Source organism: Drosophila mojavensis, unplaced genomic scaffold (genome assembly GCF_018153725.1).
Source record: "Drosophila mojavensis isolate 15081-1352.22 unplaced genomic scaffold, ASM1815372v1 contig_136, whole genome shotgun sequence".
Classification (NCBI taxonomy): Eukaryota; Metazoa; Arthropoda; class Insecta; order Diptera; family Drosophilidae; genus Drosophila; species Drosophila mojavensis.
This window is the reverse complement of record NW_025318667.1, coordinates 3,768,943-3,781,082: the sequence shown is the minus strand read 5'-3', so window position 1 is coordinate 3,781,082 and position 12,140 is coordinate 3,768,943. Positions and strand designations below refer to the sequence as shown.

The 12,140-nt window shown below is 46.5% G+C and overlaps 4 protein-coding genes across 6 annotated transcripts; 3 read left to right on the top strand and 1 right to left on the bottom strand.

Moving 5' to 3' along the window:
• Positions 1–74: 74 nt before the first annotated feature.
• Positions 75–1,824, top strand: LOC6585386 (28 kDa heat- and acid-stable phosphoprotein). 3 transcript variants are annotated; one of them, XM_015160885.3, is made up of 3 exons: positions 75–183; positions 268–1,450; positions 1,720–1,824. In XM_015160885.3, exon 2 carries the CDS (start codon positions 321–323, stop codon positions 1,104–1,106), a length of 786 nt encoding a protein of 261 aa, XP_015016371.1. In that variant the 5' UTR covers positions 75–183; positions 268–320; the 3' UTR covers positions 1,107–1,450; positions 1,720–1,824. The 3 variants fall into 3 exon arrangements, with proteins under 3 accessions (XP_015016371.1, XP_015016370.1, XP_032588734.1); XM_015160884.3 differs by having other exon boundaries at positions 1,662–1,824; XM_032732843.2 differs by lacking the exon at positions 75–183 and having other exon boundaries at positions 190–1,450.
• On the top strand, positions 1,802–2,641 carry LOC6585387. Its single transcript, XM_002010983.4, has 3 exons — positions 1,802–1,934; positions 2,050–2,383; positions 2,441–2,641. Exons 1-3 carry the CDS (start codon positions 1,802–1,804, stop codon positions 2,502–2,504), a joined length of 531 nt encoding a protein of 176 aa, XP_002011019.1. The 3' UTR covers positions 2,505–2,641.
• A 550-nt stretch (positions 2,642–3,191) lies between these two features.
• Positions 3,192–8,714, bottom strand: LOC6585388. The gene is made up of 6 exons (XM_002010984.4): positions 8,609–8,714; positions 6,048–8,555; positions 5,319–5,986; positions 4,200–4,553; positions 3,570–4,130; positions 3,192–3,510 (listed from the first exon to the last, which is right to left on the bottom strand). The coding sequence occupies exons 1-6, from the start codon at positions 8,622–8,624 to the stop codon at positions 3,349–3,351; spliced, it is 4,269 nt and encodes a 1,422-aa protein (XP_002011020.1). The 5' UTR covers positions 8,625–8,714; the 3' UTR covers positions 3,192–3,348.
• A 292-nt stretch (positions 8,715–9,006) lies between these two features.
• On the top strand, positions 9,007–11,889 carry LOC6585389 (ATP-binding cassette sub-family B member 10, mitochondrial). The gene is made up of 6 exons (XM_032732833.2): positions 9,007–9,580; positions 9,650–9,856; positions 9,936–10,138; positions 10,216–10,497; positions 10,560–11,303; positions 11,357–11,889. The coding sequence occupies exons 1-6, from the start codon at positions 9,184–9,186 to the stop codon at positions 11,621–11,623; spliced, it is 2,100 nt and encodes a 699-aa protein (XP_032588724.1). The 5' UTR covers positions 9,007–9,183; the 3' UTR covers positions 11,624–11,889.
• The last annotated feature ends 251 nt before the right edge of the window (positions 11,890–12,140 follow it).

Sequence of the window (12,140 nt, the reverse complement as noted above, 5' to 3'; positions counted from 1 at the left end):
CTATCGATGCCTATCGATAATCCTCATTATATTATCAAATTTAAATAATAATAAATACGTTTCAAAATTCTTCCAAATTCTAAAATGGCTTTGGAATAAACTTCATCTAGTCTGGGCTAGACTTGGTTTATCCCATTCGTTTCACTTGTAATTGATTTCGCCTTGTAACGAGTCGATCAAATTGTAATTTCCAAAAAACTCAAATTTTGCGAATAATTCAATAGTAACAAATTTCTTTTATTTTTCTTTTTTCTATTACGTTTTTAGACGAGCAACAAAGAAACGCGAAAAGTAAACGAATTCAAGCAATAACTAAAAAGATGCCACGCGGAAAATATCCAAATCATAAAGGCCGCAGCCGTCAATTTACTCCAGTCGAGGAGCTTCAGCGCGAACGTGAGCTGGAGGTATGCATAATGTCATCGCAGCTCAAGAAGTTAAACACAAGCAGTAGCAGCCTTGATTCCGTCCGCGAGGGAGGGAACAACAGCGATAGAGGCTCCGAGTTTGGAAATCTGGCTGGCCGTGTTAATGGGAACAGTAATAATAGTAGCAAGAGTAGCGCCAGTGGCAAAGGCAGAAATGGCACCACCAAGGGTCGCAAGCTGGGCGGAGCTGTTGAGGGGTTGATTGAGATATCGAACCCGAATCGCCCCATTAAGAAGTCCCAAAAATTGGCTCTACTTAATGGGGATGACAAGGGCAAGGCCACTAATGATCCATTGATAGAGAAGCGTCGACGTGAGCGTGCTCGTGAGAAGCCGCGCTCCAATTCGAATCAAAAAACGGCCAGCGAGGCCAGTGCCGATCTCGCTCGTCTTGCCATCGTACGCAAGAAACGCGAAGAGGCTGCCGAGCAACGTTTGGCTGCTAAAAGGGAGAGTAACAATCCTTCCGGGGATGGGGCAACACCAAACCCATCCAAATCTGATATATTCATCAAGAAGAAGAACAACAAACACAAGTCAGCGACCATGGCCGGGGGAACCAATGAATTCCTCAAGAAACCCAACACCGAAGAGAATATTAGTAAATTTTTGAAAGGCGGCCGCCATGGCAATAAACTAAAAGAGGGAACCCACAAGCACTTAAAAGAGACAAAATAGAAAACGAAAAAAATATGAAAATAACGCAAACACATGGAGGAAAATTAACACAAATCAAAGTAGGCTAGCTCAGAATTGTTGGGACCAACATATGATATATACATACATGTATGAATATAGTATATATATAGCTTAGCCTTCAGTCATTTCGATTTCATTTCACGTTTATTTCGATTTGTAAATTTTGAGTTACCTACACGAATAAAACAAATAAAAACTACAACAAAATTATTTTGTATTCAAACTGGTGCCACTCCTGCATTGCGGTGGATGTAATCAAGTGTGTGTGTATACATACATACATATGTAGAAATATATATATCATTTCAGCGATATATGTATACGTATGTATAATCAATAATTTCTAATCGAATTAATTAGATTGTGTGGGTGTGTGCGTGCGCTTGCGCTAACCAAAGTGAATAAACACTTTTTCAAAAATTAATCAAAACGGCAAAAAGCGCGCGCACGCATACACGTCGATAGTCAGGCATGCACGCTTGCGCGTTAGCCAACACTTATTTTGTTTTTCATCTGGTCGAGTGCATAATGCAGCACTGGCCTCACAGCTGCCGGCCTACCAATCGCCAATAAATAGTCTTTCGAGTTGCAGCAGCAGTGACGGAAAGAAGCAGCCGGCTAAGCGGAACGATAAACAGCGAAATTTCAAGAACAAAAAAAAAAAAAACTATAAAATGGAAGGCAAACCATTGAAACGTGTGCGCTCTGAGGACGATGAGAGCAACAATAATGTAACTCAAACCAAAGTCTGGGTGAATGAGAAAATTAACGACTCGTGCGATCCTGAAAAAATGAAGGCGGTTCATGGTAAGTACGCAAAATTTCCACATAAAAAGCAAACGCACAGACATATACATGAACGAACATGAGCACACATCAACAGATACATATCAACAGGCACTCACATACATTTGTTTTGCAGAAAAAACTACGAAAATGCTTTTCAAGGGAGCTGCTAACATCGATGCGAAGAAAGATGAGCCAAAGGAAGAGACTACAACACCGGCACCGATTCCCGTTAGTCCGGAAAATTTGTGCGAGCAATACCAGCTGATTGGCGATGGCAACATAATACTTCGTGACATGAATCCGGATACTGTCAATCCAGGTCTGGAGCGACGACTATCCACATGCTGCCGTCGCCCGACCCTAATCCGCGGCACTTGCGTCAATTGTACATTTGACTTGTGCGAGGAATGCGGCTATTCGTGCGTCGAATGCAGCCAGTTTATATGCCGCACTTGTGTCACTCTGTTGTAAGTGTCCCTTTATTTTTCATCTTCTTCTCTCCCATAATCCATTTTATTATTCAGCGGCAATCGTCCGGAAGAAGCCGAGCATCCACTGTGCGAAGTCTGTCAAATGTTCGTGGCCTAAGCGAAGTGTGCGCTTACCAATACACACAAACAAGCACACAGTCGCACACACTTGCAGGCAGGTGCAATCAAACAGAAAACTGAATGTATACTTTATAGCATTATAAATGAAAAAGAAGTACAAATCAAAATAAGTAACCAACGTCTATTATGAGAACAAGAACTGAGCAGGTACCTTGAACAAAAAAAAAAAAAAAAAAAAAAAAATTAAAAAACAAAATAGAAGAAAACAAAAGTCCAAATCAAAAATAGATAAAAAATATATATTCTGGCAAGGTTCTAGCTAAACACACGCATACACTCACTCACTCACTAATACTGGCACGTACACATACGCGCGTGCACACACATACGCTTATACGTGAACGCTCATCGAAATAGAATTTCTTAGCTTAAGTTCAAATAAAACTACCAAAAAGCAAAAGCACAAGCAAAAAGAACTGATATTAATGTTAATGAAAATTATTGATTTATATGATGCTGACTGTCAATGCATCCATACATCAATACAATCAATTGCAAATTTTATTTGCTAACGTCTTTCCTTCTCTCTCTCTCTCTCTCTCTCTCTCGTGGAATGTATCAAGCTGAGTTCCAAAGTTGTGAACATATTTTATGAAGATAGAGAGAGAGAGAGGGAAATAAGCTTTAATCCACGCATTAATGCAATCAAATTAAGTTAATAAAATTTTAGATGATTTGATGTTAATCACATTTATTCATTTAAGAAAATAAAAAAATAAAAAGAATAAAACGCGAAAGCAAATAGAAACATAATACACATATCTCTTGTCTCTTTGTTTAATCCGGTAAATGCTAGTCTCTCCTTGCATCAACTCTTTAGCTTAAACCTTGCCACGGAACTTGTGGTATTTGTCATGCTCCTTGACGAGGCTCTGATACATGCGTGCGCCCGCCTCGCTGCTGGAGCGCAGTATAAAGTGACCCGAGCGATGGTCACAGATGGAGATTAGCTCGTGACAGAATCGATCCACTTGCAATTTGATCTGTTCAGGAATAGAGGAAGAGATTAAATTGAATTCGGAACAAACTCTCTTCCGCCTACCTTCTCGAAGAGCGTTGTGGGTCTTTCGGTGTCAATCATTTGCTTGATGGTGAAAATGAGCAGAAACGGTGCCACACGCTTCATGGCCAAGGCCAGCCCGGCTGAAATGCCCGCCATGAGCGTCGACAGCTTCAGCCCCAGCTCGGCCAGCCCCTCCAGTTCGTCCTCCGTCAGGCTTTGCGCCTGCTGGCGTTCGCTGCGATAGCAGACAATCGACTGCACCAGATCCTGGCAGATGGCGCTCAGCTGTGCGGCCCGATCCGCCATCAGTGCGGTATGCTGGCGCAGCAGGAGCAAACAGTTCTCTGACAGCGTTGCGTGCAGCCGCCGAAAGTCCAGCCAGCTGCCGCCGGCTAGAATGAAACGTTTGATATTCAGGTCCAGCATGCTGGCCAATATCGAGTCCAGAGTTTCGCCATTCAGTGGCACGGTGCGGTTGTTGGCTAAGGCGCTCTGTGCCTCCAGCAGACGCAGCACATGGTTGCAATAGGCGGCATCACTGGGCGCTGGCAGACGCAGGGAAACATTGCCGTTGATCAGCTTAAACTGCTCATTGAGCATCTACACGGTGGGAGCGAAAGACAGGGGGAGATTAACCAAGATCTAGCCAAGAGGCAAGCATTTTCTTACCGCTCCCTTGATGCTGCTCAGCGAGCACTTGGCAAAGAGCGTCATGAGGACGAGCACGTTTTGCAGGCTCGTATGCTGTGCCGGTGTCTCTGGTCGCTGCATCTCGTCCAGCTGCTGGCCGAGTGCTCGCAGCAGCAGCAGAAAATCCTCGTTCGTCTTGTAGCCAATGATGAGCTTAATAGCGGGCTCAATGCTGGCCATGTCCAGCGCTGAGCTGGCGGCAATATCCTTATTCAATTGCCGCCAATAGCTGTCCAGCACAAACTCAATCTCGTCCTGGTCCAAATGCAGCAGCTGCCGGTGCGTCAAGGCCACATTCAGCAAGCGTATGGCATGGGCATTGCGATAATTCAGCTAAAGCAAAGGATGAAGAATGAAATTTAAGATTAAGAACTTTCTTGTAGCTGACTCTCTCTCTCTCTCTCTGACTAAAGTCTTGGCCATAACCTAACCTAACTAATGCCAATTAACGGTATATGTTTAAGTGCTCAAGTTTCTAATTGGACTTCCTGAATGAAATGCTCAGAGCATAGTTATAACAGATAGAGCTGTGAAAAATAAAATAGCACCATTTCTAACCTAGATTTTAACCATCGGAACAGATATATATGTAGATCTACTTATTTACTAGTGTCCATCTCTCTACTCCTATATACATTTTTTTTTCAATTATGATGGGATCCCTAAAACCTTAATTCTGCGTATGCAGCACAGAAACTTACACAGTAACTTTCTAGAATTGGTAGCATTCAAATACTCAAATAATCGATTATTATCGATGAAAATAAATGCAGGGATATAACAAAAAAAGACAGAGATTAAATAGAATTGCATTTGGCATACATGAATATACATGTATATATCAAATTTCAAGCCCTCTATATTTTTTAAAAGGCCAAGAAATATTGCACAAGTCGATCAACAATATATGTACATATATAATTTATGGGTTCTACGACGTCTTCTTCTTTCTACTACATGCTCTTAAACAAAACCCAAACAGCCTGTTTAGGTATTCTCAAAGGAGCAACAATCACCTATGGAGCATCCTCTAACAATTCTAAACAGACTTCCATATAGAGTCTGAAGCATCTGAGTTATCCATCTTTTGCAGCTTACCGAATGTCCTATGTAGATCTTGCAAATGCGTCTAAAGTTCTCGTCGATGACTGGCACAGCAATCGCCTGCTGTGGCTCCTGCTTGGTCTTCTTGACGTTCTCCTTCTGCTGCTTGGCCTCCTTGACGTTCTCCTTCTGTTGGTTAGCCTCGTCGACGTTCTCCTTCTGCTGCTTGGCCGCACGATTGATGCAGCTGCTCAGGTAGATGGCATAGCCACTGAGTGTCTGCTGCACGAACTCCTTGTAGACGGCGGGTGACTTTTTCTGCGAGCGAAACTTGTGACTGACCATCTGGCCATAGATCTCGAGCAGCGGCTGCAGGTGACGCTGCATGCGTCGCGCCTGCATGCCTGTGCCGCTGGCCAGGGTCTCGATGGCGAGCAGCAGGAGGCGGCAATGCGAGGCTGACAGCTCTGGCAGCTGCTCGCGGAAGAGCGCGGCGCTGCTGGCCAAAAAGAGATCGCTGCCGGGCGTCAGGCGACGTATGCAGCGAGCAAAGAACATCTCATAGAAGCGCCAGGCAGTGGCATTGGCAGTGGCCTCAGCCTCAGTCCCATTCCCATCCGCAGCGTCATCCGCATCCATGTTGAGCGGCACCAGCTGCAGGAGCTGCGCCAGCTGCGGCAAATGGCTGCACAGCGGCAAAGGTTGACCAAAGTGCAAAAGATCTAGAAAAACATAGAGTTAGCGCGTCAGGATATATGAAGCGGGATTATCTGGGAGAGCTACCTATGAGCTGTTCGAGCAGCTGGTTGGACAGCTGCAGTAGTTGGGCGCGTCGCACGTCTTGGTAGAGCGTCAAGAGGAGCAGCCAGAGGCGCAGCTTGAGGCTGCTTTGCAGCTGGGCCAGTGGCAGCTGCTGCAGTGCATCAATTAGCTCCTGTGTGGATTCAGCGGGCAGCGTTGGTTGCTTTGTGCTCTCACAGCTATCGCGCAGCGTTACGCCCAGGGCTGTTTCATCTGCAGCCTGTGGCATCTGTTTGGCCAGTAGGCAGCCCTTGATCTTGGCCAGCTTCAAGCTATCCACGAACTGCTGCAGTAGCTGCATGGTCAATAGCTCCACGCACTCGGCATCCTCCAGAAGATTGGGCAAATGTTGCTTCTGCTGCTGCTGCTGCTGCTTCAATCGCATTTCCTTCTGGGCACGCGTCAAGTGGCATAAGAGCTGCTGTGGCAGCAGCTCCACTAGCGCATCCGGACAAGGCGCCAGCCTCTGGTCGGGCAGGAGCAGCCAGCCGGACAGTGTGAGCTGCAGTTCGAGTCGCTGCAAGCGCTGGCGGCACAGAGATTTGCCAAAATTATGCACGCGCTGATGGATCAGCTCCCACTCGTCGCTGGAGAGAAAGCGCTGCAGTTGCGGCAAAGCCGGAGTCGACTGCGGCTGCTCCAAGCCATCCGGCCAGTAGTAGGCCAGGAGCAGATCGAAGTTATTCGCCCGCTCCACACACTCCAGGAAGACATTCATAGTGCGCCGGTTGTGCTCCAGCGAGAGCAGGTACTGTCCGAACCGCTGCAGCACCTGCATCGTGTGCTTGCGCTGCTGCTCCAGCTCCACATGATGCTGCTGTAAGTGCTCCGCCAGCCGGGTGCCGAGGAAATATTGCGAGAGCAGCGTCGCCTGCAGCTCGATGGCAAAGTTCAGATTGCACGGCAGGACGGCCATCGAGTCGGGCTCCAGCAGCTCGGCAAAGCTGTGCAGCAGACTCTTCCAGATGACGATCGAGGGCTTGGACATCAGCTGGCTGACCAGCCGGATGAAGGCGGCGCCAGCCGTTGAGGCTGGCCAGGTCTGGGCCAGGGCATCTGTGCTGTAGCTAATTGCATTTGATTGGCAACTGGAAGTGGAATTCGATTTGAGCAAGAGCTGCACATAGACATTCATTAGTTGCTCTTCTTCCTGCTCGGTTAGCGGCTCCTGATCCAGCTCTTGCTCCTGCTTTGGCTCCGGCTCCTGCCCCGGCTTCGGCTCCTTGCGAATGCGTTTGCCACTCTCAAAGTTGGGCAGCTCATAGTTGTGCAGCCATTCGCGCAGTGACTTCAGCAGGATCATAATGAAGCGTTCGGTGCGACTCAGGCGCCGGCACATGTCCAACAGCAGGACGAGATACTCGGAGTACAGCTGCAGCTCCACTTCGTTACGCTTGACGGCGCACATCATCCAAATAGTCAACTGATAGATATGCGGCTCCACCAGCATCGGATTGAGCCGCAGCGCTGCGCAGAGCATCTGCAGCACTCTGCCTAGATGCCGCTCTCGGTTGATGCGTACGAAATCACAAAGTGCATTGGCCATGTAGGCGATGCCCGTTTTCTTCAGCTTGTCGGGAAAGTTGAGCTGGATGTTGTGGCGACGCAGTGCCTCCAGTGCATGAGTGGCCAGCACTAAAGCTATGAAGTTATCCTTGGGCGTGGTTTTGGGTTGAGCCTTACGGCTTTCACCACTGTCCGCCTTTTGTGGCGCTTTAAATTTGAAGATGTGATCTAACACCTTGTATAGCTTGTCCGTGTCGTAGCGTTGATTCACCAGGGCACACTCCAATGTTAGGAGTTGGACATGCAACGGCTGCTCGGCCATCAGCTTTATTGCAGCACGTATACGCAGATGCTGCGTCAGGTGCATCTCCAAAGCGGCCAGCTGCTCGAAGCAGCAGAATCCGTGCTTTCGCAGCTCCAGCAAGAGCTGGCATAGCGGATGCAGTGCACCATTCACATAGGCCTTCAGCAGACGATCGTTGTTCTGGGCACGCTGCACATAGTCACGGAGCTGCTGTAACACAGGCAATATAAAGTCCGCATGCCGTGGCTTTGGGTCATCTTCGTTGTCAATCAGCAGCTGTCGTTCGTAGCAGCTAAAGAGTATGCCATAGCTTCGCATGACCAGATCATAGTCGGCACGGAGTGCATCCTGCACCAGCTCGAAATTGAGCAGGCATTTCAGCAACTGTGGATGCCCCTTGGCCTGGGCTGGAGGTGCTTTATCGATGCGTTTCAGCACTGCTTCAATGAGCGCCGATTTTGTGGCAACGGTCACCAAACCTGGCTGAGCACGCAGGCAGAACAGTTGCTGCAGCTGTTCCACGGGCATTTCCTCCTCTTCGACGAGTGTATCCGCGATCCATTTGCAAACCACTTCATGTTTGTTTATGTACACAAAGTCCAGTGATTGCCACACTTTAATAGCGAATTCCAGGCGCGCTGTATACGTTTTGCTCTTGTCGTCGAGCCATATTCGTAGCTCTGCAATGATTTATTTAATCATTATCAGTTTTTATTCAAAACGTGCAGCTTACCTTCGCCTATCTCCATGTTGCAAATACAAATTCCGATAACGATAGCATTTTGTGCACGTGTAGCACTTGGTGGCTGTTATCGATTAGTGCTGTGCAAAAGTGTTGGATAACTGTTTACAAAATATAATTAAGAAGGTAATGCAAATAAAGCAATTCATGCATATGTTGACTGCATTCTTTATTTAATATAGAAATAATTAATTTTATATATATATCAAATATATATTGTGTTATTGTAATGAAAAATATATAAGAAATAAATCTGTTCGAAAACATTTAGCTTGAGCTTGTTTCTGAAGACATATAGTTTCCCATTTAATGTGAGCTGACGTCACAAACTTCCATCGACATCATCGATAGCTATGCGTTATCTTTCAACTGTTATTATGCATTGCATCAGCTGTTTTAGTTGTGTTTGCGGACCATTTGTGTAGGGGTCAAAATTTACTAGTTTTTCATTATATTTTTATACATAATATGATAGCATATAAATGAATGGTGGTGTAACATTAAAGTCATAGCTTACTGCATGAATGCCTGTTCTATAAAATAGTAAAATATTGAATAAAATCACAATGTTGCTGAATTGCACAAGGGTGAAGCATATGTGCTCAACCTTACGAATTACCCAAATACCTTCCGCCGTCCCTAGATTTCCACTTAATTCGTCTAGCATTCATAACTATCTACTGAGACGACAGCATCATCATCACCATCATCCTTATAATATTCGACCGCCAGCTGGGCGACAGCTGCTTGGCTCCCCCTCCTCCCCCTTATCGACAGGTGCCTGTGGTGGTACAGGCGCTCGCGCATCCAGATGGACGGCACGTCTGCTCAACGTACGACGATGCATGAGCAGCAAAGAAGTCAAGCTGACCGTGCCGAAGGTGGACACCTTCCTTAAGACCGCCAAATGCGAGTCCTCACGTTTCATGCATATGATGAAGGAAGAAAAGTGGGTGCTACTAAGTATGGACCGCCACCAATCGATCTATGCCAATGAGTTTTGCTCATACGATTAGGCTTTTTTCGTTGCAGTGGGGCTTGCTTGTTTGGTCATCTCCTCGGCCATTACCATGAGCGTACCCTACTTCCTGGGAAAGGTCATTGACATAGTGTTCAACAAGGATGGCATGGATGAATCGGCCGTAACCAGTTTACGAGACTACTCCAAGATGCTGCTCGTCGTCTTCATCATTGGTGGCCTAGCCAACTTCTCGCGCGTCTATTTGTTTGGCACCGCAAGTGAGCCCGCAGCATAATTTGACTTTCTCTCTCTGTCTCACACTCTCTATTCAAACTTTCTCCGCTTTACTTGGCACAGCATTGCGTATTGTGCGCAGACTGCGCTCCAATCTGTATCGATCGGTGCTCATGCAGGAGGTATCCTGGTTCGATACGCGCGGCTCCGGCGAGCTTATCAACCGCTTGAGCAACGACACATACTTTGTGGGCACCTCGCTCAGTCAGAACATATCCGATGGGGTTCGCTCGCTGGCCATGATCGGTGTAGGCACCGTCATGATGGTGCGTCCACTGCGTTCATCAATCTCTTAACTCTAGTGTAATCGATCTACTATCTCTCCCTCTCTGTCATTCCGTAGGTCTATACATCGGCCAAGCTGGCGCTTGTCAGCGCATTGGTTGTGCCCGCTCTGGCTGGGATTGCCATCATCTATGGACGCTATGTGCGCCGCATAACCAAAACCGAGATGGACAAATTCGCGGAGGTGATGAAGCATGCCGAAGAGCGGTTTGGCAACGTGCGCACTGTCAAGATCTTCGGCCGCGAGCACAACGAGTGCGTGGAGTACGATAAGAAGCTGGACGAAGCCATCGAAATTGGCTACAAGGAGACTAAGGCTAGATCCATATTCTTTGGCCTGGTGAGCTAGCTGAGAGGCAACTGCAAATGAATTTAAATCACAATTTTCGCCCATATATTCAGACCGGCTTCTCGGGCAACGCGGTCATCATATCGGTGCTCTACTATGGCGGCACTTTGGTGCTCAACGAGGAACTCACCATTGGCGCCATGACCTCGTTCATGCTGTATGCCGGCTACACAGCTATCGCCATGAACGGCCTGTCGAACTTTTACAGCCAGCTGAACAAGGGAATTGGCGCCTCGCAGCGCATTTGGGAGATCATGGACAGAAAGTTTGCCATGCCCATTGACAAGGGCATTATCCCAAGAACCAAGATCATTGGCGAGGTTGATTTTAACAATATTACCTTTGCCTATCCGGCGCGCAAAGAGTGCGCAGTGCTATCGAACTTCTCGCTCAAACTAGAGCCAAACCAGACGACCGCCCTGGTGGGGCGATCTGGGTCGGGTAAATCAACGTTGGCAATGCTCCTGTTGCGTCTGTATGATCCGCAGCAGGGTGCCGTCTACTTAGATGGCATGGACTTGCGAACATTGAATCCACATTGGTTGCGCCAGCATGTGAGCGCTGTTAGTCAGGAGCCGGTGCTCTTCTCTGGCTCCATACGGTCGAACATTCTGTACGGACTGCAACCGGGCAAGGAACCCGATGAGCAGCTACTCCAACAGGTGATCAACGACTCAAATGTCTCCGAATTTGTCAGCCAGCTGCCCAATGGACTTGAAACCATTGTGGGTCAAAGGGGAATCCTTTTAAGTGGCGGACAAAAGCAACGTGTGGCCATTGCCAGGGCGCTGATTAAGGTAGATCTAGATATTTCTACATATTTATATGCTAATCATGTTCTTTGTTGCAGAATCCCACCTTACTCATCCTGGATGAGGCAACAAGTGCACTGGATGCCGTTTCGGAGCAGCTAGTGCAGACGGCGCTGGAAAAGCTCATCCGTGGCCGCACTGTGATTACCATAGCCCATCGACTAAGCACAATACATCAAGCGCACAAAATAGCAGTCATTGACGAAGGGCGCATTGTGGAGCAGGGCACCTTTGACGAGCTGATGGGCAGGGCAAATGGCGTTTTCAGGGAGCTGGTATCCAAGCAAGCGTTTGGTGGCAAGTAGTTATTGCAGCGCGAAAGCTGCACCAAGTGTTCATAGACATATATACACAAGTTGTATATATCTTAGACAAGACAAATTTACAAAGCATTGTTATTATTTTTACAAAAAACGGGAAACTATATTAATCAATTCTATTGATAGGTGTTATTGAAGGTAGACTTGGTTCAAGCTATGGATAATAATACTAGATGAATGTTTTAACAAGCAAATTCAAAATGTTAATGTTAATTTATATTAAGTAAATAAATGGACAATTTGTACAATGAGTTATTATTATTACGCGGTATGAGAAAGCGTTGCCAGCTATTTTGAACTTAAATCAGCTAACAGAGGATTACGTCATGATATATTTTAAGTTGATAAAAAAAAAAACTAAAAGTTTATATTTATGTTTGGCAAACAAATGGAAAGTATATTTTTGTACAAAGCAAGAAATACGTTGATATTTGAATTGTATCCCACCTTGAAGAAGAGCTGCCACCTCGTTCGATCATTCGATTGTAAATAAAAGTAAGTG